Raw genomic sequence first — 27,939 nt, 5'->3', positions numbered from 1 at the left:
TTCACGGGTTCAATTCCCTGAGCTGTGCTGAGTTACTCCCAGGGGGGCGGGTAATTGTACCCCTGGTCGGGGGGGGGGGGGGGGGGAAAGGGAAAGAGAGGTAATCGTACCCCGGGTCGAGGGGGGAGGGGGGGGGGGAAAGAATAATCGTACTCCGGGTCGAGGGGGAGGGTAATTGTACCCCTGGTCGGGGGGGGGGGGGGGGGGGAGGAGAGAGGAAATCGTACCCCGTGTCGGGGGGGAGGGGGGATAATCATACCCTGGGTCAAGGGGGGTGGGGGGATAATTGTACCCCGGGTTAAGGGGGGGGTGGGAGGATTGTACCACTCACGGCCTCGCTGTGCTAGCCTTGGAATTGCAGGAGTATGTTTCACCCAGGCTTTGAGAGATTGTGGGCAGGTATTGTGGGGTATATTGGCACTGTGTACCATCCCCCAGAGTGCCGGTGCAAGCGGCTGGCTCTCTGCCTGCTCCGCACCGAGTACTGGTGCATGAAAAAGAGGTATCCTTGGGTGTTCTGCAGTCCCACTTCCCCCTGTCAACAGCGAGGGAGCTTTGTTCTATTCATGTTCTCCCGACAGGAAGTAAAAATGGCCTTGGAGGGTCAAAGGTGAAGGAATGCTCGGGGTGTCATGAATGGAGTTGGCTATTCCACTCCCCTGGAACCTGTGACACCCCCTTATTACTTCTTCACCTTTGACCCTCGGAAGCCATTGTAACTTCTGTTAACGTTGCGAACACCCATAATTAAAGGTGAATTATCTGCAGTTTAGAATTTCCATAATTGCTTCAACACGGCATTTTTCTCCTTGAAGAGGTGGGATTTATTTGAATAAGCTGCTTACTGACGGTCGAACTTCTTGCAATATTCACTTCCCCCGCTCCCCTCCGCTGGAGGTGCCCTGGGCTGTTACCTGGGTAAAGTTGAGAGGAAGTCTGGCCTGTTCTCAGGCCTGTTGCTCAGAAGTATGCCAGGGCAGCTCGGGCAGCTTCCCAGTCTAACTTTGCCGATTTTACCCCTCACCCCCTTCCCCTTGCCTCTCTCCTCCGATTGATGCTTGGGTTACGGTTCAAAGGGCCGAGCTAGCTCACCGATACATCGGCATTGAGCAGCTGCCCTTGACGTGTGAACAATGTACGCTGCGGACTACTGGGCTGAGTAGGGATTTTCAGCGGAGCCCAATTCCGCTGTGGACTCCGTTATATACTGCAGGCCAGGAGTCGGGCGAGAGGGTGGCTAACTGGGCTAGCAGGGGTCACTGGAGCAGGAACCCTGGCTGAGTTGATCAATTTTTATCTCCTCTCCCTAGCCCAGGGATGCAGATAAAACTGCAGACCTCACACTGTCTTGTCTCTATCCCCCCCTCCCCCTGCCCCCCCCCACTAGCTAAGATCAGTCAAAGTAACCATGGAACTTTCAGGAGTGTCATAAAAACCCAATCGGTTCACTAACATCCGTTATGGAACAAAACCTCTCCTTGGCCGTTCTGGTCGATATGTAACTCTCGGCCCACATCGACATGGTTAATTCTTAGTTTCCCTCTGAAGTAGCCTGGCAAGTCACACAGAATGACTAAAAAGAATAACCACCCCCTCCCCTCCTTAACAGCACTGTGGGAGCACCTTTGCCACACTGACTGCAGCGGTTCAAGATGGAGGCTCGTCGCCACCTTCTCAGGGTGACTGGGGATGGGCAAGTTCAGCGCTTGTCTCACCAGTGTTTCTCCCCACACTTGCCCTCTGTCAAAGTGGTGAGTTACGTCGGGTACAGTTGGCGCTGCCCTGGCAGCCTTCCGCCACCCCATCCAAATTGGCCACTCGTCGTCCAGGCGGTGAACGACGGGGGGGCTATTCCACTGGAGAGGCATCATGATTGAGCGGGAGCCGGTGCTGGCCTGTAATCGTCACGCTCCAGCCGCTGCCACACCTGGGATCAGCCCCCTTGGAGCAGGAGCAGGAATCCGAGCCACCGTCTTGTGCTCCACCTGCTTCTGTGCCACACTGAGCAGTGCCGTGATCCAGTGAGCCGTTTGGGTGCTTGGGTTTCAGGTTTCACTTAAAATTATGCCCCGCGCTCCCCAGCACAATCTGAGTTACAAATGATTCAGAAGCCCCACGTGGCATGAGGGGCATGTTTCCTTCTGCTTGACCCTTTATCCTCCTCTCTACTTTCAGAAATGAGCAGAGGAAAATTTAGTGAAGGACTCTTTGGGGGGAAAATTGCATTCTAGGTTTTAGTTGAGCCCCAGCCCAGAGGCTTGAGCTGTGGGCTGACACTCCACTGCAGTACAGAGGGGGCGCCGCACTGTTTGGGGGGTGGAGGGGGGTGCCGCACTGTTGGGATGGGCCGTTATTCCGAGGTTCTGTCTCCCTGTTCCAGTGGTTCGGGTGGATGTGCGAGATCTGGTTCCACTATTCAGAGATGGGCAGGGTGACCTGGCTGCCTTCCAGCCAACAGTGACCACCAAAAACAGCCCAACAGCCCACTCCTCTCTCTCGTTCTTTGCCCGCACAATGTTTGCCTACGTAAGTCATTCCACACCCCCAAAAATTCCTTGTGTTTAAGTAGTGATTTTTCCAAAACTCAGCAGCCCATTACCAAATTCGCACCAAGTCCCGCTCACCCATCACCCCTGTGCTCGCCGACCTACATTGGTTCCCGGTTAAGCAACGCCTCGATTTCAAAGTTCTCATCCTTGTTTACAAATCCCTCCATGACTTCACCCCTCCCTATCTCTGTAATATACTCCAGCCTCACAACCCCCCCGAAATGTCTGCGCTCCTCTAATTCTGCCCTCCTGAACATCCCTGATTGTAATCACTCAACTATCGGTGGCCGTGCCTTCAGTGGCCTGTGCCCTAAGCTCTGGATCTCCCTCCTAAACCTCTCCGCCTCTCTACCTCTCTTTCTTTAAGACGCTCCTTAAAATCTACTTCTTTGACCAAGCTTTTGGTCATCTGTAATTTCTTCTCGTGTGGCTCGGTGTCAAATTTATTTGTTTTGTCTTATAACACTCCCGTGAAGCGCCTTGGAAAATTTTACTACGTTAAAGGCGCTATATAAATAAAAGTTGTTGCTGCTTTGGAATAGAAACATAAAAAATAGATGCAGGAGTAGGCCATTCGGCCCTTCGAGCCTGCACAGCTATTCAGTATGATCATGGCTGATCATGCAACTTCAGCACCCCACTCCTGCCTTCTCTCCATACCCCCTGATCCCCTTAGCTGTAAGGGTCGCATCTAACTCCCTTTTGAATATAACCAGCGAACTGGAATCAACAACTTTCTGTGGTAGAGAATTCCATAGGTTCACAATTCTCTGGGTGAAAAAGTTTCTCCTCATCTCGGTCCTATATGGCTTACACCTTATCCTTAGACTGTGACCCCTGGTTCTGGACTTCCCCAGCATCTAACCTGTTCCGTCCCGTCATAATTTTATATGTTTCTATGAGATCCCCTCTCATTCTTCTAAATTCCAGTGAATACAGGCCTAGCTGATCCATTCTTTCTTCATGTCAGTTTTGCCATCCCGGGAATTAGTCTGGTGAACCTTCGCTGCACTCCCTCAATAGCAAGCACGTCCTTCCTCAGATTAGGAGACCAAAACTGCACACAATACTCAAGGTGTGGTCTCACCTGTACAACTGCAGTAAGATCTCCCTGTTCCTGTACTCAAATCATCTTGCTATGAAGGCCAGCATGCCATGTGCTTTCTTTACTGCCTGCTGTATCTGCATGCCTACCTTCAGTGACTGATGTACCATGACACCCAGGTCTTGTTTCACCACCCCTTTTCCTAATCTGTCACCATTCAGATAATCTACCTTCCTGTTTTTGCCACCAAAGTGGATAACCTCACATTTATCCACATTATACTGCATCTGCCATGTCACCTAACCTGTCCAAGTCACCCTGCAGCTGCTTAGCATCCTCCTCACAGTTCACACTGCCACCCAGCTTAGTGTCATCTGCAGACTTGGAGATATTGCATTCAATTCCTTCGTCCAAATCATTAATGTATATTGTAAATAGCTGGGGTCCCAGCACTGAACCCTGCGGTACCCCACTAGTTACTGCCTGCCATTCTGAAAAGGACCCGTTTATTCCCACTCTTTGCTTTCCTGTCTGCCAACTCTTTTTCTATCCACGTCAATACATTACCCCCAATACCATGTGCCTTAATTTTGCACACTAATCTCTTGCGTGGGACCTTGTCAAAAGCCTTTTGAAAGTCCAAATACACCACATCCACTGGTTCCCCCTTATCCACACTATTAGTTACATCCTCAAAAAACTTGAAGTTTTGTCGAGCATGATTTCCCTTTCATAAATCCATGCTGACTTGGACTGATCCTGTCACTGCTTTTCAAATGTGCTGCTATTACATCTTTAATAATTGATTCCAGCATTTTCTGCACCACTGATGTCAGGCTAACCGGTCTATAATTCCCTGTTTTCTCTCCCTCCTTTTTTTAAAAGTGGAGTTACATTAGCTACCCTCCAATCCATAGCTACTGATCCAGAATCCATGGAATTTTAGAAAATGACCACCAATGCATATACTATTTCTAGGGCTATTTCCTTATGTACTCTGGGATGCAGACGATCAGGCATCCCAGTTTCCCGAACACCATTTCCTGACTAATAGGATTTCCCTCAGTTCCTCCTCCTCGTTAAACCCTCGGTCCCCTAGTATTTTTGGGAGGTTATTTGTGTCTTCCTTAGTGAAGACCAAACCAAATTATTTGTTCAATTGGTCTGCCATTTCTTTGTTCCCCATTATGAATTCACCTGATTCTGACTGCAAGGGACCTACATTAGTCTTCACTAATCTTTTTCTCTTCACATATCTATAGAAGCTTTTGCAGTCAGTTTTTATGTTCCTTGCCAGCTTACTCTCATACTCTGTTTTCCCCCTCCTAATTAAACCCTTAGTCCTCCTCTGCTGAATTCTAAATTTCTCCCAGTCCTTAAGTTTGCTGCTTCTGGTCAATTTTTATGCCTCTTCCTTGGATTTAACACGATCCCTAATTTCCTTTGTTAGCCACGGATGAGCTACCTTCCCTGTTATATTTATGCCAGACAGGGATGTACAATTGTTGTAGTTCATCCATGTGATCTTTAAATGTCTGCCATTGCCTATCTACCGTCAACCCTTTAAATATCCTTTGCCCGTCTATCCTAGCCAATTCACGTCATACCATCGAAGTTATCTTTCTTTAAGTTCAGGACCCTAGAATCTGAATTAACTGTGTCTCTCTCCATCTTAATGAAGAATTCTACCATATTATGGTCACTCTTCCCCAAGGAGTCACGCACGACCAGGTTGCTAATTAATCCTCTCTCGTTAAACAAGACCCAGTCTAGGATGGCCTGCTCTCTAGTTGGTTCCTCGCCATATTGGTCTAGAAAACCATCTCTTATACACGCCAGGAAATCCTCTTCCACAGTATTACTACTAGTTTGGTTAGCCCAATCAATATGTAGGTTAAAGTCACTCATGATAACTGCTGTACCCTTATTGCACATGCCCCTAATTTCCTGTTTGATGCCATCCCCAACCTCCCTGCTACTGTTTGGTGATCTGTTCACAAACGTTTTCTGCCCTTTAGTGTTTCGCAGCTCCACCCATCTAGATTCCACATCATCCAAGCTAATGTCCTTCCTCACTATTGCGTTAACCTCCTCTTTAACCATTAACATTACCCCACCTCCTTTTCCCTCCTGTCTATCCTTCCTAAATATTGAATACCCCTGGAAGTTGAGTTCCCAGCCTTGGTCACCCTGGAGCCATGTCTCCGTAATCCCAATTACATCATACCCATTAACAGCTATCTGTGCAGTTAATTCGTCCACCTTATTACGAACGTTGCTCGGATGGAGACTCAGAGACTTCAGGCTTGTTTTTTTAACACTCTTTGTCCTTTTAGAATTATGTTGTAATGTGGCCCTTTTTGATTTTTGTCCTTGATTTCTCTGCCCCCCACTCTTGCTTTTCTCCTTCCTAGCTTTTGCTCTGCCCCCTTTTTACTTCCCTCTGCCTCCCTGCATAGGTTCCCATCCCCCTGCCATATTAGTTTAACCCCTCCCCAACAGCACTAGCAAACACTCCTCCTAGGACATTGGTTCTGGTCCTGCCCAGACCGTCTGGTTTGTACTGGTCCCACCTCCCCCAGAACCAGTTCCAATGCTCCAGGAATTTGAATCCCTCCCCCTTGCACCATTCCTCAAGCCACGTATTCATCTGAACTATCCTGCAATTCCTACTCTGACTAGCACGTGGCACTGTTGCAATCTTGAGATTACTACCTTTTGAGATCCTACTTTTTAATTTAACTCCTAGCTCCCTAAATTCAGCTTGTTGGACTTCATCCCGTTTTTTACTTATATTGTTGGTATCTATATGCATCACGACAGCTGGCTGTTCCCCCTCCCCCTCCAGAATGCACTGCAGCCGCTCCGAGACATCCTTGACCCTTGCACCAGAGAGGCAACATACCATCCTGGAGTCTCGTTTGCGGCCGCAGAAACGCCTATATCTTCGTCTTACAATAGAATCCCCTATCACTATTCTGTGCAGCAGAGCCACCCATGGTGCCATGAACTTGGCTGCTGCTGCCTTCCCCTGATGAGTCATCTCCCCCAACAGTACCCAAAACAGTGTATCTGTTTGGAGGGAGATGACCTCAGGGGACCCCTGCACTACCTTCCTTCCACTGCTCTGCCTGATGGTCACCCATTCCCTATCTGCCTGAGTAACCTTTACCTACGGTGTGACTAACTCACTAAACGTGCTATTCACGACATCCTTAGCATCGCGGATGCTCCAGAGTGAGTCCATGCGCAGATCCAGTGCCGCAATGCGGTCTGTCAGGAGCTGCAGCTGGACGTGCTTCCTGCACACATAGTAGTCAGGGACACTGGTTGCGTTCCTGACTTCCCACATGACACGGGTCTGGGCTCTCCTGCCATGACTTAACCCTTAGATTAACTTAATTTGGCAACAATGCCAAAGGTTTCCTACTGATGAGAAAAGAAGAAAAAGATCCAAATACTCACCAGTCCACCAGCCAATCACTTGCCCGCTTGGCTGTGATGTCACACTTCGATTTATTTTTACTTCTTTGTTTACCTTCTGCCCCTGCACCAGCCGCTCCTCGAACTCCTGCTGGCTGCTCCTGTGGCCGCTCCCCAATGGTCGCGCCCTTTTATGGGCCTCTCCGATTGCCACTGGCTGCTCCTGTGGCTACTCCCCAATGGTCGCACCCTTTTATGGGTCTCTCCGATGGCCGCTTGCGAGAAATTGCACAAGTGGTCATTTAATACCAGCGCGTCTTTTCAATGGAGGCTGATGTTTGGCCAGTCGGAGGTTCGCGTTTCTTTCTGCCTGTGTGCAGTCCTGCCCACTCTCGGGTGAAGATTTGCCGATTAATATGCGTGGTTACGAGCTGGAGATATGCAGTGTCAGCCACTCATGGCTTGCTGGATGGATTTTGGGGTGGGAGTGGAATAGATTTCAGCATGTGCTAGATCTGGCCTAGTCTGGCTTGGACAAGAGTAACAGTGACAGCCATGGAGAAGTCTGGCTCAGTCACATGCTGCTGTAGTAGCTGAAATAGGATGTGCAATTCTTCTGACTCAGCAGATAGGTAGCGGTCAAGGCAGAAGAACTTGTAGTTACTTTACAGGTGTAATAGTCCATGGTTGAGCTGTTCCTGCAATGATCTCTGGGGAAATGTGCCCACTGATTTGTTGCCGATGTGTGAAGTTTTTTTTTAAGCCAAAGGTTCAAGTTGTGGAAGCTGTACTGAAAGTAAGCTGTCAGGTGACCTTTCACCTTTGGGACCAAAGTTCAGGTCCGTCCCAGTGCTGGGCTGACGCTCCCGTCTGTCAGCTGATGAAACGAGGTTGGGCAGTCTCGCTACAGTTTCAGTGGGCACCAAGATGGCAGCGTCGTTTGGACTGTCGCGGTGGCTCTTGTGGGAAATGGAATCCACCTCTGTGTTTTCAGACTCTTCCAGCCTCATGCCCCTGAAAGGTGAACCCTGATTGGTGGGAAATTGCTGCTCCTTGATTGGTGAATTTAAACCAATCAGGAAGTAGCTTTTTGAATTCCCAGGGTCCAGGGGAATTGAACCAGTCAGGTGGGGAGGATATGCCTTGGACTCCCAGTATACTGTGACAATAGGGGGCTGTGCTTCTGTCAAAAGCATTTCTCTGTCCAGCTAAAGATGGTGGATGACTGAGCTGAAGTTAATTAACTGGGTGTCGGAGGGGTGCATGCCATCCTCCCAACACCACTAGTCCCAACTAAGTGTGAGAGATTCACCGGACTGTGGGGCGGGGGTCGAGGAGAAAACTAGCGGGAGGGTGGGGTGGTGTTGGGGTATGAGGGCAGTGGGCCCAGCAGATCTGCTGTGTGTTTTGTGGCAATGTTTTGTTACTCGTGATCTGACCTCGAACAACTCGCTGGGACGGTGCTGGGTGATTCCAGTTGGACAGGTTGTATTCCGGGCGGTGGGGAGTACTCCAAAATGGTCGAATGTGACACACCCGCCTCAGGTCCTGGTGCTGCCTTGTGGGCCTGTGTCTCTGATCGCGATACAGCAGGGCCCTCCACTCTGCAGTTACTTTGTGGGGGGGGTGGGTGTAGTTTGTATGGGGGGGGGGGGGGGGAATGAATTTTGTTTGGGGTGGGGCAGTGTGAATTTTCTAGGCGGGGTGCGAGCGTCTGGGGATTGTAGCTGACTCTAACGGCAATGACAAACAGCTGGGAGTTCCTGACGTCCACAGGCGTTCAGCAATGCGACCTGGAATCATGCTTAGTGAGGACACCTTCTCAGCGGCTGGCACTGAGGTAGGCCGTAGGCCCTGGTGCTGCCTCCAAGGTATGATCGGCTAACCCAGCACAGACCAGGGCTGAGGATCAGAAACCTTGCATCTGGATAAACCCGCCATGGCTCCATCTCAGAAGTCCAAAAAGTACCGAACTGTTCCACTTCTGCAGCTGCTTTTTTAAAAAAAGCGTGCGATCTCCTTTGGCTTTATTAATAGAGGAATACAGTACAAAAGCAAGGAAATTATGCTAAACCTTTTAAAGAACACTGGTTCGGTCCCACTTTTCTGGGCACCACACTTCAGGAAGGATGTCCAGGCCTTGGAGTGGGTGCGGAGGAGATTTACCAGAATGGTACCAGGGATGAGGAACTTCAGTTATGTGGAGAGACTGGAGAAGCTGGGATTGTTCTACTTAGAGCAGAGATGGTTAAGGGGAGATTTAATAGAGGTGTTCAAAATGATGAGTTTTCATGGAAGGAAAAACTGTTTCTAGCACCAGGAGGTTTCCGTAACCAGAGGACAAAGATTTAAGGTCATTGGCAAAAGAGCCAGAGGGGAGATGAGAATTTTTGAATGTACTGAGTTGTTGTGATCTGGAATGCACTGCCTGAAAGAGCGGTGGAAGCAGATTCAATAGTAACTTTTAAGTGGGAATTGGATAAATACTCAAATGAAATGTGCAGGGCTATGGTGGAAGAGCAAGGGAATGGGACTAATGGGATCGCGCTTTCAAAGAGCTTGCACAGGTACGAAGGGCAGAATGGCCTTCTGTTCTGTATGATTCTACAGGTTGATCTGAAGCTGGAGGGTGCGTTGTTGTTGAGTGAGCAATTGTTGTGCTGAGATCCGGTGATTGAATGGCTGAGCCAGGAATTCCCAAATGGAAGTCGGGACCCCGGGTGGGAGGAGGTTGTTGTTGGAAATCCTGCCACCCGGGGGAAAGGGTTTGCTCACCTGTGGACAGTGAGGTTAGGGAGGGTTTGCTCACTCACCTGTGGATAGGGAGGGTTTGCTCACTCGCCTGTGGACAGTGAGGTTAGGGAGGGTTTGCTCACTCGCCTGTGGACAGTGAGGTTAGGGGCTCACTCGCCTGTGGACAGTGAGGTTAGGGAGGGTTTGCTCACCTGTGGACAGTGAGGTTAGGGAGGGTTTGCTCACTCTCCTGTGGACAGTGAGGTTAGAGAGGGTTTGCTCACTCACCTGTGGACAGTGAGGTTAGGGAGGGTTTGGTTACTCACCTGTGGACAGTGAGGTTAGGGAGGGTTTGCTCACTCTCCTGTGGACAGTGAGGTTAGGGAGAGTTTGCTCACTCACCTGTGGACAGTGAGGTTAGGGAGGGTTTGCTCACTCGCCTGTGGACAGTGAGGTTAGGGAGGGTTTGCTCGCCTGTGGACAGTGAGGTTAGGGAGGGTTTGCTCACCTGTGGACAGTGAGGTTAGGGAGGGTTTGCTCACTCACCTGTGGACAGTGAGGTTAGGGAGGGTTTGGTTACTCACCTGTGGACAGTGAGGTTAGGGAGGGTTTGCTCACTCTCCTGTGGACAGTGAGGTTAGGGAGGGTTTGCTCACTCGCCTGTGGACAGTGAGGTTAGGGAGGGTTTGCTCACCTGTGGACAGTGAGGTTAGGGAGGGTTTGCTCACTCTCCTGTGGACAGTGAGGTTAGGGAGGGTTTGCTCACTCACCTGTGGACAGTGAGGTTAGGGAGGGTTTGCTCACTGACCTGTGGACAGTGAGGTTAGGGAGGGTTTGGTTACTCACCTGTGGACAGTGAGGTTAGGGAGGGTTTGCTCACTCTCCTGTGGACAGTGAGGTTAGGGAGGGTTTGCTCACTCACCTGTGGACAGTGAGGTTAGGGAGAGTTTGCTCACTCACCTGTGGACAGTGAGGTTAGGGAGGGTTTGCTCACTCACCTGTGGACAGTCAGGTTAGGGAGGGTTTGCTCACCTGTGGACTGAGGTTAGGGAGGGCTTGCTCACTCACCTGTGGACAGTGAGGTTAGGGAGGGTTTGCTCACCTGTGGACAGTGAGGTTCGGGAGGGTTTGCTCACTCTCCTGTGGACAGTGGGAAGGGGTGCAGCGAGGCGAGGCCTAGCTGCTCTCGGAGTTGTCCCACCTTCATCACCCGGACCTCCCCGTTTTCTGAGGCGATTGAGCTTCCGTGCATCTCCCTCCGTCTGCCAGCTGTGCCACTCCGAGGCCTCGGGTGGCCATTTTGCCCCTGATCCCCTGCCCCAGCAGTCTGTCGTTGATCGCAGCCCACAGACACATCTGATGGAGTGTGTGATTGTGTCAGTGGCTGATTGGACAGTAACAGGGCTCACTGTCATTTCACCCCTTCAGCGACCCAGATGTTCGTGTCTGGGTTTTCCCCAGTCAGGAGGGTTGGCTGATGTCAGCTCGCTTTCTGCATTTCGCTGATTTGTTTTTTGATGATTATTTGAGCCCCCTTTTTTTTTTGGAGGTGTGCTATTTACAACCGTGATTTCCGTCGTAGCGAATGCGTAGAGGTCCCTCTGCACAATGGAGCGGCTGTGTTCGGTCTCAGCTCACGGGCTTTTGGTCTTTGAGTCAGGAACATCTCCCAGCAATCATTGTTGAGTTAGCAAGCTCCAACGTGGCCTGGTGTTATTCTGAAGGAAAACTGGCAAAGAATTTGAAATGTGTCAAATTTGCACAGTATATTTGAATTTTATTTTGGTATATTTTCCTATCATGGGTCGTGCCATTTTAACCTGACATCCAGAAAGAAAGCTTAATCATAAAAAGAAAAGACTTGCATTAATTAGTTTGACGACCTCCGGATGTTCCAAAGCATTTTACGGCCAATGAAGTACTTTTGAAGTCACTGTTGTAATGTACAACAACTTGTATTTATATAGCACCTTTAACGTAGTAAAACGTCCCAATCCGCTTCACAGGAGTGTTATAAGACACACAAAAAATTTGACACTGAGCCACACAAGAAGAAATTACAGCAGGTGACCAAAAGCTTGGTCAAAGAGGTAGGTTTTAAGGAGTGTCTTAAAGGAGGAAAGTGAGGTAGAGAGGTTTAGGCAGGGAATTCCAGAGCTTGGGGCCCAAGCAACAGAAGGCACAGCCACCAATGGTTGAGCGATTATAATCAGGGATGCTCAAGTGGGCAGAATTTGAGGAGCGCAGACATGGCTGGGGGGGGGGGGTTGTGGGACTGGAGGAGATTACAGAGATAGGGAGGGGCGAGGCCATGGAGGGATTTGTAAACAAAGATGAGAATTTTGAAATCAAGGCATTGCTTAATTGGAAGCCAATGTAGGTCGGCGAGCACAGGGGTGATGGGTGAGCGGGACTTGTTGCGAGTTAGGACTCGGGCAGTTTTGGATGACCTCAAGTTTACGAAGGGTAGAATGTGGGAGGCCAACCAGGAGTGCGTTGGAATAGTCCAGTCTAGAGGTAACGGACATGGATGAGTGTTTCAGCAGCGGATGAACTGAGGCAGGGGCGGAGACGGGCAATGTTACGAAAGTGGAAACAGGCGGTTTTAGTTATGCCGCGGATATGTGGCCGGAAGCTCATTTCAGGATCAAATTTGACACCAAGGTAACGAACATTCTGGTTCAGCCGCAGATAGATGCTAGGGAGAGGGATGGAGTCAATGGCTAGGGAACGCAGTTTGTGGTGGGGGCTGAAAATAATGGCTTCGGTCTTCTCAATATTTAATTGAAGAACATTTCTGCTCATCCAGAACTGGATGTTGGACAAGCAGTCTGACAATTTAGAGACCGTGGAGGGGTCGAAAGAAGTGATGGTGAGGTAGAGCTGGGTGTCATCAGCGTACATCATCATCATCCTAGACAGGCCCTCAAAATCGAGGAAGACTTGCTTTCCCTCTAAAAGTGAGTCCTTAGGTGACAGAACAGTCCAATACGGGAATTACAGTCTCTGTCACAGGTGGGACAGATAGTGGTTGAAAGAAAGGGGTGGATGGGTCGGGAGCCTGGTTTGCTGCACGCTCCTTCCGCTGCCTGCGCTTGATTTTTGCATGCTCTCGGCGATGAGACTCGAGAAGCTCAACACCCTCTCGGATGCTCTTCCTCCACTTTGGGCGGTCTTTGACCAGGGACTCCCAGGTGCCAGTGGGGATGTTGCACTTTATCAGGGAGTCATTGAGGGTGACCTTGAAACGTTTCCTCTGCCCACGCTTGCTGTGTAGGAATTCCGAGTAGAGCTCTTGTGTCGGGCATGCATGAGGAAGATGTGGCCCGTCCAACGGAGCTGGTCGAGTGTGGTCAGTGCTTCAATGCTGGTAATGTTGGCCTGATGTTGGTGCGTCTATCCTCCCAGGGGATTTGCATGGTCCACGCCTCTGAGCCATATAGGAAGCTTGCGTCTGCGCACATTCAGAGGCCGAACTCTAAGCCGTCGTCAACATCTTCACCAAGGAGTACGAAAGCATGGGCCTTACACTAAACATCCATAAGACAAAGGTCCTCCACCAACCTGACCCCGCCACACAGCACTGCCCCTCCCCCCCCCCCCCCACCCCAGCCGTCATCAAAATTCGTGGACAACGTGGACCATTTTCCATAACTCGGGAGCCTACTATCAGCAAGGGCAGACATCGATGAAAAGGTCCAATACCGCCTTCAGTGCGCCAGCGCAGCCTTCGGTCACCTGAGAAAGAGAGTGTTTGAAGACCAGGATCTCAAATCTGGCATCAAGCTTATGGTCTGCAGGGCAGTAGTGATACCCGACCTCCTGTATGGCATCAGTGGACATATGGAAACTGACGCTGTGTTTTCAGATGATGTCGCCAAGAGGCAACATGTCGATGAGAAATAGGAGGGGGCCAGGGATAGATCTTTGGGGGACACCAGAGGTAACGATGCAGGGGTGGGAAGAGAAGCTGTTGCTTCTCTGGTTACGATTGTCTGAAACAAGGCAACCAATTTGTGCACAGCAAGCTCCACAACAGTAATGTGTCAATGACCTGAGACACACTTTTTTATAGTGATGTTGGTTGAGGGATAAATATTGGCCAGGACACGGAGAAGAACTCGCCTGTTCTTTGAATGCTGTGGGATGTTTTACATCCACCTGAGCGGACAGAAACATTGGAAATGTGTTAGCCAATTTGCGCACAGCAAGCTCCCACAAACAGCAATATGATAATGACCAGATAATCTGCTTTTGTCATGTTGATTGAGGGATAAATATTGGTCAGGACACCGGGGATAACTCCTGCTCTTCTTCGAAATAGTGCCATGGGAGCTTTTACGTCCACCCGAGAGAGCAAACAGGTCCTTGGCTTAACGTTTCATCCAAAAGACGACACTTCCAACAGTGCAGCTCTCCCTCGGTGCTGTACTGGAGTGTCAGCCTAAATTTTTGTGCTCACTTCTCTAGAGTAGGACTTGAACCCACAACCTCCTGACTCAGGGGTGAGAATGCTGTCCATGTGGTTCACTGCTGGTTACCTAGCAACCCTTTCTGGGGTTGCGGTGGGAGCCTTGAATCACAGGCCTGTGTCCCAGCCTGTCCTGGAGCACGGCAGTCTCGAGATACCATACACATGGCCGTGTTTTGCGTGGTGTATTTTTGGCTCTGCATTTCTCCCCTCTTCTCATGAAAGAAAGACTTGGATTTATATAGCGCCTTTCACGACCACCAGGCGTATCAAAGCACTTTACAGCCAATGAAGTACTTTTGGAGTGTAGACACTGTTGTAATGCAGGAAACGCAGAAGCCGACTTGCGCACAGCAAGCTCCCACAAACAGCAGTGTGATATTGACCAGATATTTTTTTTTGTTATATTGATTGAGAAAACATAGAAACATAGAAAATAGGTGCAGGAGTAGGCCATTCAGCCCTTCTAGCCTGCACCGCCATTCAATGAGTTCATGGCTGAACATGAAACTTCAGTACCCCCTTCCTGCTTTCTCGCCATACCCCTTGATCCCCCGAGTAGTAAGGCCTTCATCTAACTCCCTTTTGAATATATTTAGTGAATTGGCCTCAACTACTTTCTGTGGTAGAGAATTCCACAGGTTCACCACTCTGGGTGAAGAAGTTTCTCCTCATCTCGGTCCTAAATGGCTTACCCCTTATCCTTAGCCTGTGACCCCTGTTCTGGACTTCCCCAACATTGGGAACATTCTTCCTGCATCTAACCTGTCTAAACCCGTCAGAATTTTAAACGTTTCTATGAGGTCCCCTCTCATTCTTCTGAACTCCAGTGAATACAAGCCCAGTTGATCCAGTCTTTCTTGATAGGTCAGTCCCACCATCCCGGGAATCAGTCTGGTGAATCTTCGCTGCACTCCCTCAATAGCAAGAATGTCCTTCCTCAAGTTAGGAGACCAAAACTGTACACAATACTCCAGGTGTGGCCTCACCAAGGCCCTGTACAACTGTAGCAACACCTCCCTGCCCCTGTACTCAAATCCCCTCGCTATGAAGGCCAACATGCCATTTGCTTTCTTAACCGCCTGCTGTACCTGCATGCCAACCTTCAATGACTGATGTACCATGACACCCAGGTCTCGTTGCACCTCCCCTTTTCCTAATCTGTCACCATTCAGATAATAGTCTGTCTCTCTGTTTTTACCACCAAAGTGGATAACCTCACATTTATCCACATTATACTTCATCTGCCATGCATTTGCCCACTCACCTAACCTATCCAAGTCACTCTGCAGCCTCATAGCATCCTCCTCGCAGCTCACACTGCCACCCAACTTAGTGTCATCCGCAAATTTGGAGATACTACATTTAATCCCCTCGTCTAAATCATTAATGTTAAATGTAAACAGCTGGGGCCCCAGCACAGAACCTTGCGGTACCCCACTCGTCTGCCTGCCATTCTGAAAAGTCCCCATTTACTCCTACTCTTTGCTTCCTGTCTGACAACCAGTTCTCAATCCACATCAGCACACTACCCCCAATCCCATGTGCTTTAACTTTGCACATTAATCTCTTGTGTGGGACCTTGTCGAAAGCCTTCTGAAAGTCCAAATACACCACATCAACTGGTTCTCCTTTGTCCACTTTACTGGAAACAACCTCAAAAAATTCCAGAAGATTTGTCAAGCATGATTTCCCTTTCACAAATCCATGCTGACTTGGACCTATCATGTCACCATTTTCCAAATGCGCTGCTATGACATCCCTAATAATTGATTCCATCATTTTACCCACTACTGAGGTCAGGCTCACCGGTCTATAATTCCCTGTTTTCTCTCCCTCCTTTTTTAAAAAGTGGGGTTACATTGGCTACCTTCCACTCGATAGGAACTGATCCAGAGTCAATGGAATGTTGGAAAATGACTGTCAATGCATCCGCTATTTCCAAGGCCACCTCCTTAAGTACTCTGGGATGCAGTACTCTGGGATGCAGTCCATGAGGGATAAATATTGGCCAGGACACCGTGGATAACTGCCCTGCTCTTCTTCGAACTAGTGCCATGGGATCTTTTACATCCACCTGTGAGAGAGCAGACAAGGCCCTCAGTTTAACATCTCATCTGAAAGGTGGCACCTCTGACAGTGCAGCACTCCCTCAGTGGGACTTGAACCCACAACCTTCTGACTCGGAGGCAGGAGTGCTACCCACTGAGCCACAGCTGATACGGTCCTGCGAGCGGGGCTGGGGTTCCCACGGGCATCCGCTGTCTTGCCACACCCCAGCCCAAGTGGCCATTCTTGACGTGTGAGTGACGATTGGCAGACTGCTCACCTGCAGAGCGCAATCGCAACCGTGTCGCCCCCCACTCATAGCTCTCTGGGTCGGGATGAGAATCAGGGATGCCCACTAATCCGGGGGGGTGGGGGGGACTGAAGCCAACTGCAGCACTGCCCCCTGCTATCCATGCCGAGAACGATCGACTGCCCATACCAGGAAACTGCCCTGCAACCACCTTGTCTACAAGGCTGCACTGGGCAACCCATTAATGCACATTTTTCCCCGGTTGAGGCTGAGGCAAATGGTTGGTTCAGAGCAGACGGAGTTTCTAGCCGTGCTGCTCCTGATCGGGGTTCTGGCACTGGGGGCCTGAAATAGGAAGCGTCCCAGTCTGTCCAACACTTAAACCTCCTTCATCGTACTGAGCGCAAAATGAAGGGAATGGGCAGACTTCATGACTAAGGTCAGAGCAAGTGGAGTCGGGACAAGTAGCAGAATGGATAGCTGGCTGGAAAACAGAGCAGTGACTCGGTCTAGTGGGAAATGGTGTTGCAAAGGATCGGTGTTGGGACCACTGTTCACTATTTACATAAACGATCTAGACTCGGGGAATCAGAAGTGCAATTTGAAAATGACACCAAATTGGTAGGTATAGTTAATAGAGAGGAAGATTGTAATAAAATACAAGATGGTGTTAAAAGCTTGCAGAATGGGCGTGTGATTGGCAAATAAAATTCAGTGTAGACAAGTATGAGGCGGTGTATTTTGGTAGGAAGAATAAGGAGGCCCCATATCGCTTGGATAATCGGAGTGTAAATGGGGCAGAGGAGCAAAGGGATCTGGGGGCACAGATTCACGATGCAGGTTTCCAAAGCCTCATTACAAAAAGCAAACTAAGCACTGGGTTCATTTCTAAAGGGATTGAATTGAAAACATTGAGGTTATGTTCATAGAATCCTAGAAATTTACAGCAGGGAAGGAGGCCATTCCGGCCCATTGTGTCCGCGGCGGCCAACCAAGAGCTAACCAGCCTAATCCCACTTTCCAGCTCTTGGTCCCTAGCCCTGTAGGTTACGGCACTTCAAGTGCACATCCAAGTACTTTTTAAATGTGGTGAGGGTTTCTGCCTCTACCACCCTTTCAGGCAGTGAGTTCCAGACCCCCACCACTCTGGGTGAAGACATTTCCCCTTGTTTCTCCTCTATACCTCCCCCAATTACTTTAAATCTATGCCCCCTATTGTTGACCCATCCACCAAGGGAAACGGGTCCTCCTTATCCACTCTATCCAGGCCCCTCATAATTTTATACACCTCAATCGGGTCTCCCCTCAGCCTTCTCCGTTCCAAAGGAAACAGACCCAGCAACTCCTATCTTTCCTCATAGCCAAAATTCTCCAGTCCAGGCAACATTCTTGTAAATCTCCTCTGCACCCTCTCCAGTGCAATCACATCTTTCCTGTAATGTGGTGACCAGAACTGCACGCAGTACTCTAGCTGGGGCCTAACCAGTGTTTTATACAGTTCAAGCATAACCTCCCTGCTCTTGTATTCCATGCCTTGACTAATAAAGGCAAGTATTCCATATGCCTTCTTAACCACCTTATAGAAACATAGAAACATAGAAAATAGGTGCAGGAGTAGGCCATTCGGCCCTTCTAGCCTGCACCGCCATTCAATGAGTTCATGGCTGAACATTCAACTTCAGTACCCCATTCCTGCTTTCTCACCATACCCCTTGATCCCCCTAGCAGTAAGGACTTCATCTAACTCCTTTTTGAATATATTTAGTGAATTGGCCTCAACAACTTTCTGTGGTATCTACCTGGCCTGCTACCTTCAGGGATCTGTGGACATGCACTCCAAGGTCCCTTTGTTCCTCTACACTTTTCAATGTCGTACCATTTAATGTGTATTCCCTTACCTTGTTAGACCTCCCGAAATGCATTACCTCACACTTATCCGGATTGAATTCCATTTGCCACTGTTCTGCCCACCTGACCAGCATATTGATATCTTCCTGCAGTTCGCAGCTTTCTTCTTCATTATCAACCGCACAGCATATTTTAGCCCATGTCAAACATATATAGAACTTTGGTTGCACCACATTTGGAGTACAGTTCTGGTCTCCATATTATGAAAAGGCGATAGAAGCATTGGAGAAAGTAAATAAGATTTACCAGGATGGTACCAGAACTGAGAGATTATACCTATCGGGAAAGATTGAACAGACTGGGGCTCTTTTCTCTGGAAAAGAGAAGACTGACCTGAAAGAGGTCTTTAAGGTTCTGAAAGGGATTGGGGAAATATAGAGAAGATGTTTCCACTTGTGGGGGAGCCCAGAACTAGGAGCCAAAAATACAGGATAGTCATTAATAAACGCAACAGTGAATTCTGCAGAAACCTCTTTACTTCGAGAGAATGACCTGTACGTACAATAGCATTTTCATTTTCTTTTCAGGCAGCAGACACTCTGGCCGTGCGACAGAAGAGGCGGATTTACGACATCACCAACGTCTTGGAGGGGATCGGGCTGATAGAAAAGAAATCAAAAAACAGCATTCAGTGGAAGTGAGTGAGAGAAAGTGAGGGGCGGGGCAAGCACTTCAATATCGCAGATCGGTGTCTTCGTCGTTCGCTTTCTCTCGCGCTCTCCCTCCCTCCCTCTCGCGCTCTCCCTCCCTCCCTCTCGCGCACTCTCGCGCTCTCCATCCCTCCCTCTCGCGCTCTCCATCCCTCCCTCTCGCGCTCTCCCTCCCTCCCTCTCGCGCTCTCCCTCCCTCCCTCTCGCGCTCTCCCTCCCTCCCTCTCGCGCTCTCCCTCCCTCCCTCTCGCGCTCTCCCTCCCTCCCTCTCGCGCTCTCCCTCCCTCCCTCTCGCGCTCTCCCTCCCTCCCTCTCGCGCTCTCCCTCCCTCCCTCTCGCGCTCTCCCTCCCTCCCTCTCGCGCTCTCCCTCCCTCCCTCTCGCGCTCTCCTCCCTCCCTCTCGCGCTCTCCCTCTCGCGCTCTCCCTCCCTCCCTCTCGCGCTCTCCCTCCCTCCCTCTCGCGCTCTCCCTCCCTCCCTCTCGCGCTCTCCCTCCCTCCCTCTCGCGCTCTCCCTCCCTCCCTCTCGCGCTCTCCTGCCCTCTCCCTCCCGCCCTCTCCCTCCCGCCCTCTCCCTCCCGCCCTCTCCCTCCCGCCCTCTCCCTCCCGCCCTCTCCCTCCCGCCCTCTCCCTCCCGCCCTCTCCCTCCCCGCCCTCTCCCTCCCGCCCTCTCCCTCCCGCCCTCTCCCTCCCGCCCTCTCCCTCCCGCCCTCTCCCTCCCGCCCTCTCCCTCCCGCCCTCTCCCTCCCGCCCTCTCCCTCCCGCCCTCTCCCTCCCGCCCTCTCCCTCCCGCCCTCTCGCTCCCTCCCTCCCTCTCGCTCCCTCGCTCCCTCCCTCCCTCTCGCTCCCTCCCTCCCTCTCGCTCCCTCCCTCCCTCTCGCTCCCTCCCTCCCTCTCGCTCCCTCCCTCCCTCTCGCTCCCTCCCTCCCTCTCGCTCCCTCCCTCCCTCTCGCTCCCTCCCTCCCTCTCGCTCCCTCCCTCCCTCTCCCTCCCTCCCTCCCGCTCCCTCCCTCCCTCTCGCTCCCTCCCTCTCGCGCCCTCCCTCCCTCCCTCCCTCCCTCCCGCGCTCTCCCTCCCGCGCTCTCCCTCCCGCCCGCCCGCGCTCGCTCTATCCGCCCTTTAGCGCCCGCCCTCTCGCGCCCTTCCCGCGCGCGCCCTCCTCGCGCCGGCCCTCCTCGCGCTCTCCCTCCCTCCCTCGCGCGATCTCCCTCTCGCCCTCTCCCTCCCTCCCTCTCGCGTCCTCCCGCGCTCTCCCTCCCGCGCTCTCCCTCCCGCGCTCTCCCTCCCGCGCTCTCCCTCCCGCGCTCTCCCTCCCGCGCTCTCCCTCCCGCGCTCTCCCTCCCGCGCTCTCCCTCCCGCGCTCTCCCTCCCGCGCTCTCCCTCCCGCGCTCTCCCTCCCGCGCTCTCCCTCCCGCGCTCTCCCTCCCGCGCTCTCCCTCCCGCGCTCTCCCTCCCGCGCTCTCCCTCCCGCGCTCTCCCTCCCGCGCTCTCCCTCCCGCGCTCTCCCTCCCGCCCTCTCCCTCCCGCCCTCTCCCTCCCGCCCTCTCCCTCCCGCGCTCTCCCTACCGCCCTCTCCCTCCCGCCCTCTCCCTCCCGCCCTCTCCCTCCCGCCCTCTCCCTCCCGCCCTCTCCCTCCCGCCCTCTCCCTCCCGCCCTCTCCCTCCCGCCCTCTCCCTCCCGCCCTCTCCCTCCCGCCCTCGCCCTCCCGCGCTCGCCCTCCCGCGCCCTTCCTCCCTCGCGCGATCTCCCTCTCGCGCTCTCCCTCCCTCGCGCGCTCTCCCTCTCGCGCTCTCCCTCTCGCGCTCTCCCTCCCTCCCTCCCGCGCTCTCCCTCCCTCCCTCCAGCGCTCTCCCTCTCTCCCTCCCGCCCTCTCCCTCCCGCCCTCTCCCTCCCGCCCTCTCCCTCCCGCCCTCTCCCTCCCGCCCTCTCCCTCCCGCCCTCTCCCTCCCGCCCTCTCCCTCCCGCCCTCTCCCTCCCGCCCTCTCCCTCCCGCCCTCTCCCTCCCGCCCTCTCCCTCCCGCCCGCCCTCTCCCGCCCTCCCTCTCGCTCCCTCCCTCCCTCTCGCTCCCTCCCCCCCTCCCGCTCCCTCCCCCCCTCCCGCTCCCTCCCCCCCTCCCGCTCCCGCCCCCCCTCTCGCTCCCGCCCTCTTCCCGCGATCTCCCTCCCGCCCTCTCCCTCCCGCCCTCTCCTTCCCGTTCGCTCTCCCTCCCGCGCTCGCCCTCCCGCGCTCGCCATCCGGCGCCCGCCCTCACTCCCTCCCTCGCACGATCTCCCTCCCGCCCTCTCCCTCCCGCCCTCTCCCTCCCGCCCTCTCCCTCCCGCCCTCTCCCTCCCGCCCTCTCCCTCCCGCCCTCTCCCTCCCGCCCTCTCCCTCCCGCCCTCTCCCTCCCGCCCTCTCCCTCCCGCCCTCTCCCTCCCGCCCTCTCCCTCCCGCCCTCTCCCTCCCGCCCTCTCCCTCCCGCCCTCTCCCTCCCGCCCTCTCCCTCCCGCCCTCTCCCTCCCGCCCTCTCCCTCCCGCCCTCTCCCTCCCGCCCTCTCGCTCCCTCCCTCTCGCGCCCTCCCTCCCTCCCTCCCTCGCGCGCGCTCTCCCTCCCGCGCTCTCCCTCCCCGCCCGCCCGCGCTCGCTCTCCCCGCCCTTTAGCGCCCGCCCTTTCGCGCCCTCCTCGCGCCGGCCCTCCTCGCGCCGGCCCTCCTCGCGCCGGCCCTCCTCGCGCCGGCCCTCCTCGCGCCGGCCCTCCTCGCGCCGGCCCTCCTCGCGCCGGCCCTCCTCGCGCCGGCCCTCCTCGCGCCGGCCCTCCTCGCGCCCTCCCTCCCGCGCCCTCCCTCCCGCGCCCTCCCTCCCGCGCCCTCCCTCCCGCGCCCTCCCTCCCGCGCCCTCCCTCCCGCGCCCTCCCTCCCGCCCTCTCCCTCCCGCCCTCTCCCTCCCGCCCTCTCCCTCCCGCCCTCTCCCTCCCGCCCTCTCCCTCCCGCCCTCTCCCTCCCGCCCTCTCCCTCCCGCCCTCTCCCTCCCGCCCTCTCGCTCCCGCCCTCTCGCGCCCTCCCTCCCTCCCTCGCGCGCGCTCTCCCTCCCGCGCTCTCCCTCCCGCCCGCCCGCGCTCGCTCTCCCCGCCCTTTAGCGCCCGCCCTTTCGCGCCCTCCTCGCGCCGGCCCTCCTCGCGCCGGCCCTCCTCGCGCCGGCCCTCCTCGCGCCGGCCCTCCTCGCGCCCTCCCTCCCGCCCTCTCCCTCCCGCGCTCTCCCTCCCGCGCTCTCCCTCCCGCGCTCTCCCTCCCGCGCTCTCCCCTCCCGCCCTCTCCCTCCCGCCCTCTCCCTCCCGCCCTCTCCCTCCCGCCCTCTCCCTCCCGCCCTCTCCCTCCCGCCCTCTCCCTCCCGCCCTCTCCCTCCCGCCCTCTCCCTCCCGCCCTCTCCCTCCCGCCCTCTCCCTCCCGCCCTCTCCCTCCCGCCCTCTCCCTCCCGCCCTCTCCCTCCCGCCCTCTCCCTCCCGCCCTCTCCCTCCCGCCCTCTCCCTCCCGCCCTCTCCCTCCCCGCCCTCTCCCTCCCGCCCTCTCGCGCCCTCCCTCTCGCGCCCTCCCTCCCTCCCTCCCTCGCGCGCGCTTTCCCTCCCGCGCTCTCCCTCCCGCCCGCCCGCGCTCGCTCTCCCCGCCCTTTAGCGCCCGCCCTTTCGCGCCCTCCTCGCGCCGGCCCTCCTCGCGCCGGCCCTCCTCGCGCCGGCCCTCCTCGCGCCGGCCCTCCTCGCGCCCTCCCTCCCGCGCCCTCCCTCCCGCCTCTCCCTCCCGCCCTCTCCCTCCCGCCCTCTCCCTCCCGCCCTCTCCCTCCCGCCCTCTCCCTCCCGCCCTCTCCCTCCCGCCCTCTCCCTCCCGCCCTCTCCCTCCCGCCCTCTCCCTCCCGCCCTCTCCCTCCCGCCCTCTCCCTCCCGCCCTCTCCCTCCCGCCCTCTCCCTCCCGCCCTCTCCCTCCCGCCCTCTCCCTCCCGCCCTCTCCCTCCCGCCCTCTCCCTCCCGCCCTCTCCCTCCCGCCCTCTCCCTCCCGCCCTCTCCCTCCCGCCCTCTCGCTCCCTCCCTCTCGCGCCCTCCCTCCCTCGCGCGCGCTCTCCCTCCCGCGCTCTCCCTCCCGCCCGCCCGCGCTCGCTCTCCCCGCCCTTTAGCGCCCGCCCTTTCGCGCCCTCCTCGCGCCGGCCCTCCTCGCGCCGGCCCTCCTCGCGCCGGCCCTCCTCGCGCCGGCCCTCCTCGCGCCGGCCCTCCTCGCGCCGGCCCTCCTCGCGCCGGCCCTCCTCGCGCCGGCCCTCCTCGCGCCGGCCCTCCTCGCGCCGGCCCTCCTCGCGCCCTCCCTCCCGCGCCCTCCCTCCCGCGCCCTCCCTCCCGCGCCCTCCCTCCCGCGCCCTCCCTCCCGCGCCCTCCCTCCCGCGCCCTCCCTCCCGCGCCCTCCCTCCCGCGCCCTCCCTCCCGCGCCCTCCCTCCCGCCCTCTCCCTCCCGCCTCTCCCTCCCGCCCTCTCCCTCCCGCCCTCTCCCTCCCGCCCTCTCCCTCCCGCCCGCCTCTCCCTCGCGCCCGCCCTCCTCGCGCCCGCCCTCCTCGCGCCCGCCCTCCTCGCGCCCGCCCTCCTCGCGCCCGCCCTCCTCGCGCCCGCCCTCCTCGCCCTCTCCCTCCTCGCCCTCTCCCTCCTCGCCCTCTCCCTCCTCGCCCTCTCCCTCCTCGCCCTCTCCCTCCTCGCCCTCTCCCTCCTCGCCCTCTCCCTCCTCGCCCTCTCCCTCCTCGCCCTCTCCCTCCTCGCCCTCTCCCTCCTCGCCCTCTCCCTCCTCGCCCTCTCCCTCCTCGCCCTCTCCCTCCTCGCCCTCTCCCTCCTCGCCCTCTCCCTCCTCGCCCTCTCCCTCCTCGCCCTCTCCCTCCTCGCCCTCTCCCTCCTCGCCCTCTCCCTCCTCGCCCTCTCCCTCCTCGCCCTCTCCCTCCTCGCCCTCTCCCTCCTCGCCCTCTCCCTCCTCGCCCTCTCCCTCCTCGCCCTCTCCCTCCTCGCCCTCTCCCTCCTCGCCCTCTCCCTCCTCGCCCTCTCCTTCCTCGCCCTCTCCCTCCTCGCCCTCTCCCTCCTCGCCCTCTCCCTCCTCGCCCTCTCCCTCCTCGCCCTCTCCCTCCTCGCCCTCTCCCTCCTCGCCCTCTCCCTCCTCGCCCTCTCCCTCCTCGCCCTCTCCCTCCTCGCCCTCTCCCTCCTCGCCCTCTCCCTCCTCGCCCTCTCCCTCCTCGCCCTCTCCCTCCTCGCCCTCTCCCTCCTCGCCCTCTCCCTCCTCGCCCTCTCCCTCCTCGCCCTCTCCCTCCCCGCCTCGCGCGATCTCCCTCTCGCCCTCTCCCTCCCGGGCTCTCCCTCCCGCCCTCTCCCTCCCGCCCTCTCCCTCCCGCCCTCTCCCTCCCGCCCTCTCCCTCCCGCCCTCTCCCTCCCGCCCTCTCCCTCCCGCCCTCTCCCTCCCGCCCTCTCCCTCCCGCCCTCTCGCGCCCTCCCTCCCGCGCCCTACCTCCCTCCCTCTCCCTCCCGCCCGCCCGCGCTCGCTCTCCCGCCCTTTAGCGCCCGCCCTCGCGCCGGCCCTCCTCGCGCCGGCCCTCCTGGCGCCCGCCCTCCTCACGTTCTCCCTCCCTCTCGCGCTCTCCCTCCCTCCCTCTCGCGCTCTCCCTCCCTCCCTCTCGCGCTCTCCCTCCCGCGCCCTCCCTCCCTCCCGCGCCCTCCCTCCCTCCCGCGCCCTCCCTCCCTCCCGCGCCCTCCCTCCCTCCCGCGCCCTCCCTCCCTCCCGCGCCCTCCCTCCCTCCCGCGCCCTCCCTCCCTCCCGCGCCCTCCCTCCCTCCCGCGCCCTCCCTCCCTCCCGCGCCCTCGCTCCCTCCCGCGCCCTCCCTCCCTCCCGCTCCCTCCCTCCCGCGCTCTCCCTCCCGCCCGCCCGCGCTCCCTCTCCCCGCCCTTTAGCGCCCGCCCTCTTGCGCCCTTCCCGCGCGCGCCCTCCTCGCGCCCGCCCTCCTCGCGCCCGCCCTCCTCGCGCCCGCCCTCCTCGCGCCCGCCCTCCTCGCGCCCGCCCTCCTCGCGCCCGCCCTCCTCGCGCCCGCCCTCCTCGCGCCCGCCCTCCTCGCGCCCGCCCTCCTCGCGCCCGCCCTCCTCGCGCCCGCCCTCCTCGCGCCCGCCCTCCTCGCGCCCGCCCTCCTCGCGCCCGCCCTCCTCGCGCCCGCCCTCCTCGCGCCCGCCCTCCTCGCGCCCGCCCTCCTCGCGCCCGCCCTCCTCGCGCCCGCCCTCCTCGCGCCCGCCCTCCTCGCGCCCGCCCTCCTCGCGCCCGCCCTCCTCGCGCCCGCCCTCCTCGCGCCCGCCCTCCTCGCGCCCGCCCTCCTCGCGCCCGCCCTCCTCGCGCCCGCCCTCCTCGCGCCCGCCCTCCTCGCGCCCGCCCTCCTCGCGCCCGCCCTCCTCGCGCCCGCCCTCCTCGCGCCCGCCCTCCTCGCGCCCGCCCTCCTCGCGCCCGCCCTCCTCGCGCCCGCCCTCCTCGCGCCCGCCCTCCTCGCGCCCGCCCTCCTCGCGCCCGCCCTCCTCGCGCCCGCCCTCCTCGCGCCCGCCCTCCTCGCGCCCGCCCTCCTCGCGCCCGCCCTCCTCGCGCCCGCCCTCCTCGCGCCCGCCCTCCTCGCGCCCGCCCTCCTCGCGCCCGCCCTCCTCGCGCCCGCCCTCCTCGCGCCCGCCCTCCTCGCGCCCGCCCTCCTCGCGCCCGCCCTCCTCGCGCCCGCCCTCCTCGCGCCCGCCCTCCTCGCGCCCGCCCTCCTCGCGCCCGCCCTCCTCGCGCCCGCCCTCCTCGCGCCCGCCCTCCTCGCGCCCGCCCTCCTCGCGCCCGCCCTCCTCGCGCCCGCCCTCCTCGCGCCCTCCCTCCCGCCCTCTCCCTCCCGCGCTCTCCCTCCCGCGCTCTCCCTCCCGCCCTCTCCCTCCCGCCCTCTCCCTCCCGCCCTCTCCCTCCCGCCCTCTCCCTCCCGCCCTCTCCCTCCCGCCCTCTCCCTCCCGCCCTCTCCCTCCCGCCCTCTCCCTCCCGCCCTCTCCCTCCCGCCCTCTCCCTCCCGCCCTCTCCCTCCCGCCCTCTCCCTCCCGCCCTCTCCCTCCCGCCCTCTCCCTCCCGCCCTCTCCCTCCCGCCCTCTCGCGCCCTCCCTCTCGCGCCCTCCCTCCCTCCCTCCCTCGCGCGCGCTTTCCCTCCCGCGCTCTCCCTCCCGCCCGCCCGCGCTCGCTCTCCCCGCCCTTTAGCGCCCGCCCTTTCGCGCCCTCCTCGCGCCGGCCCTCCTCGCGCCGGCCCTCCTCGCGCCGGCCCTCCTCGCGCCGGCCCTCCTCGCGCCCTCCCTCCCGCGCCCTCCCTCCCGCTCTCTCCCTCCCGCCCTCTCCCTCCCGCCCTCTCCCTCCCGCCCTCTCCCTCCCGCCCTCTCCCTCCCGCCCTCTCCCTCCCGCCCTCTCCCTCCCGCCCTCTCCCTCCCGCCCTCTCCCTCCCGCCCTCTCCCTCCCGCCCTCTCCCTCCCGCCCTCTCCCTCCCGCCCTCTCCCTCCCCGCCCTCTCCCTCCCGCCCTCTCCCTCCCGCCCTCTCCCTCCCGCCCTCTCCCTCCCGCCCTCTCCCTCCCGCCCTCTCGCTCCCTCCCTCTCGCGCCCTCCCTCCCTCGCGCCGCTCTCCCTCCCGCGCTCTCCCTCCCGCCCGCCCGCGCTCGCTCTCCCCGCCCTTTAGCGCCCGCCCTTTCGCGCCCTCCTCGCGCCGGCCCTCCTCGCGCCGGCCCTCCTCGCGCCGGCCCTCCTCGCGCCGGCCCTCCTCGCGCCGGCCCTCCTCGCGCCGGCCCTCCTCGCGCCGGCCCTCCTCGCGCCGGCCCTCCTCGCGCCGGCCCTCCTCGCGCCCTCCCTCCCGCGCCCTCCCTCCCGCGCCCTCCCTCCCGCGCCCTCCCTCCCGCGCCCTCCCTCCCGCGCCCTCCCTCCCGCGCCCTCCCTCCGCCGCCCTCCCTCCCGCCCTCTCCCTCCCGCCCTCTCCCTCCCGCCCTCTCCCTCCCGCCCTCTCCCTCCCGCCCTCTCCCTCCCGCCCGCCTCTCCCTCGCCCCGCCCTCCTCGCGCCCGCCCTCCTCGCGCCCGCCCTCCTCGCGCCCGCCCTCCTCGCGCCCCGCCCCTCCCTCCTCGCCCCTCTCCCTCCTCGCCCTCTCCCTCCTCGCCCTCTCCCTCCTCGCCCTCTCCCTCCTCGCCCTCTCCCTCCTCGCCCTCTCCCTCCTCGCCCTCTCCCTCCTCGCCCTCTCCCTCCTCGCCCTCTCCCTCCTCGCCCTCTCCCTCCTCGCCCTCTCCCTCCTCGCCCTCTCCCTCCTCTCGCCCTCTCCCTCCTCGCCCTCTCCCTCCTCGCCCTCTCCCTCCTCGCCCTCTCCCTCCTCGCCCTCTCCCTCCTCGCCCTCTCCCTCCTCGCCCTCTCCCTCCTCGCCCTCTCCCTCCTCGCCCTCTCCCTCCTCGCCCTCTCCCTCCTCGCCCTCTCCCTCCTCGCCCTCTCCCTCCTCGCCCTCTCCCTCCTCGCCCTCTCCCTCCTCGCCCTCTCCCTCCTCGCCCTCTCCCTCCTCGCCCTCTCCCTCCTCGCCCTCTCCCTCCTCGCCCTCTCCCTCCTCGCCCTCTCCCTCCTCGCCCTCTCCCTCCTCGCCCTCTCCCTCCTCGCCCTCTCCCTCCTCGCCCTCTCCCTCCTCGCCCTCTCCCTCCTCGCCCTCTCCCTCCTCGCCCTCTCCCTCCTCGCCCTCTCCCTCCTCGCCCTCTCCCTCCTCGCCCTCTCCCTCCTCGCCCTCTCCCTCCTCGCCCTCTCCCTCCTCGCCCTCTCCCTCCCGCCTCGCGCGATCTCCCTCTCGCCCTCTCCCTCCCGGGCTCTCCCTCC

The 27,939-nt window shown here is 58.7% G+C and overlaps 1 protein-coding gene across 1 annotated transcript in view; it reads right to left on the bottom strand.

Moving 5' to 3' along the window:
- The window catches only part of e2f4 (E2F transcription factor 4), a 51,045-nt gene that overhangs the window by 19,838 nt on the left and 3,268 nt on the right, over window positions 1–27,939 (bottom strand). Inside the window, exon 2 of the mRNA XM_070896801.1 lies at window positions 7,831–8,225. Within this exon, the coding sequence (XP_070752902.1) occupies window positions 7,831–8,225 (395 nt within the window). The remainder of the gene's footprint in view (window positions 1–7,830; window positions 8,226–27,939) is intronic.

The sequence above is a fragment of the Pristiophorus japonicus genome, chromosome 13 (assembly GCF_044704955.1).
Source record: "Pristiophorus japonicus isolate sPriJap1 chromosome 13, sPriJap1.hap1, whole genome shotgun sequence".
NCBI classification, from domain to species: Eukaryota; Metazoa; Chordata; class Chondrichthyes; family Pristiophoridae; genus Pristiophorus; species Pristiophorus japonicus.
Note: the sequence above shows the minus strand (reverse complement) of the source record. Positions and strands in the feature narration are given on the sequence as shown.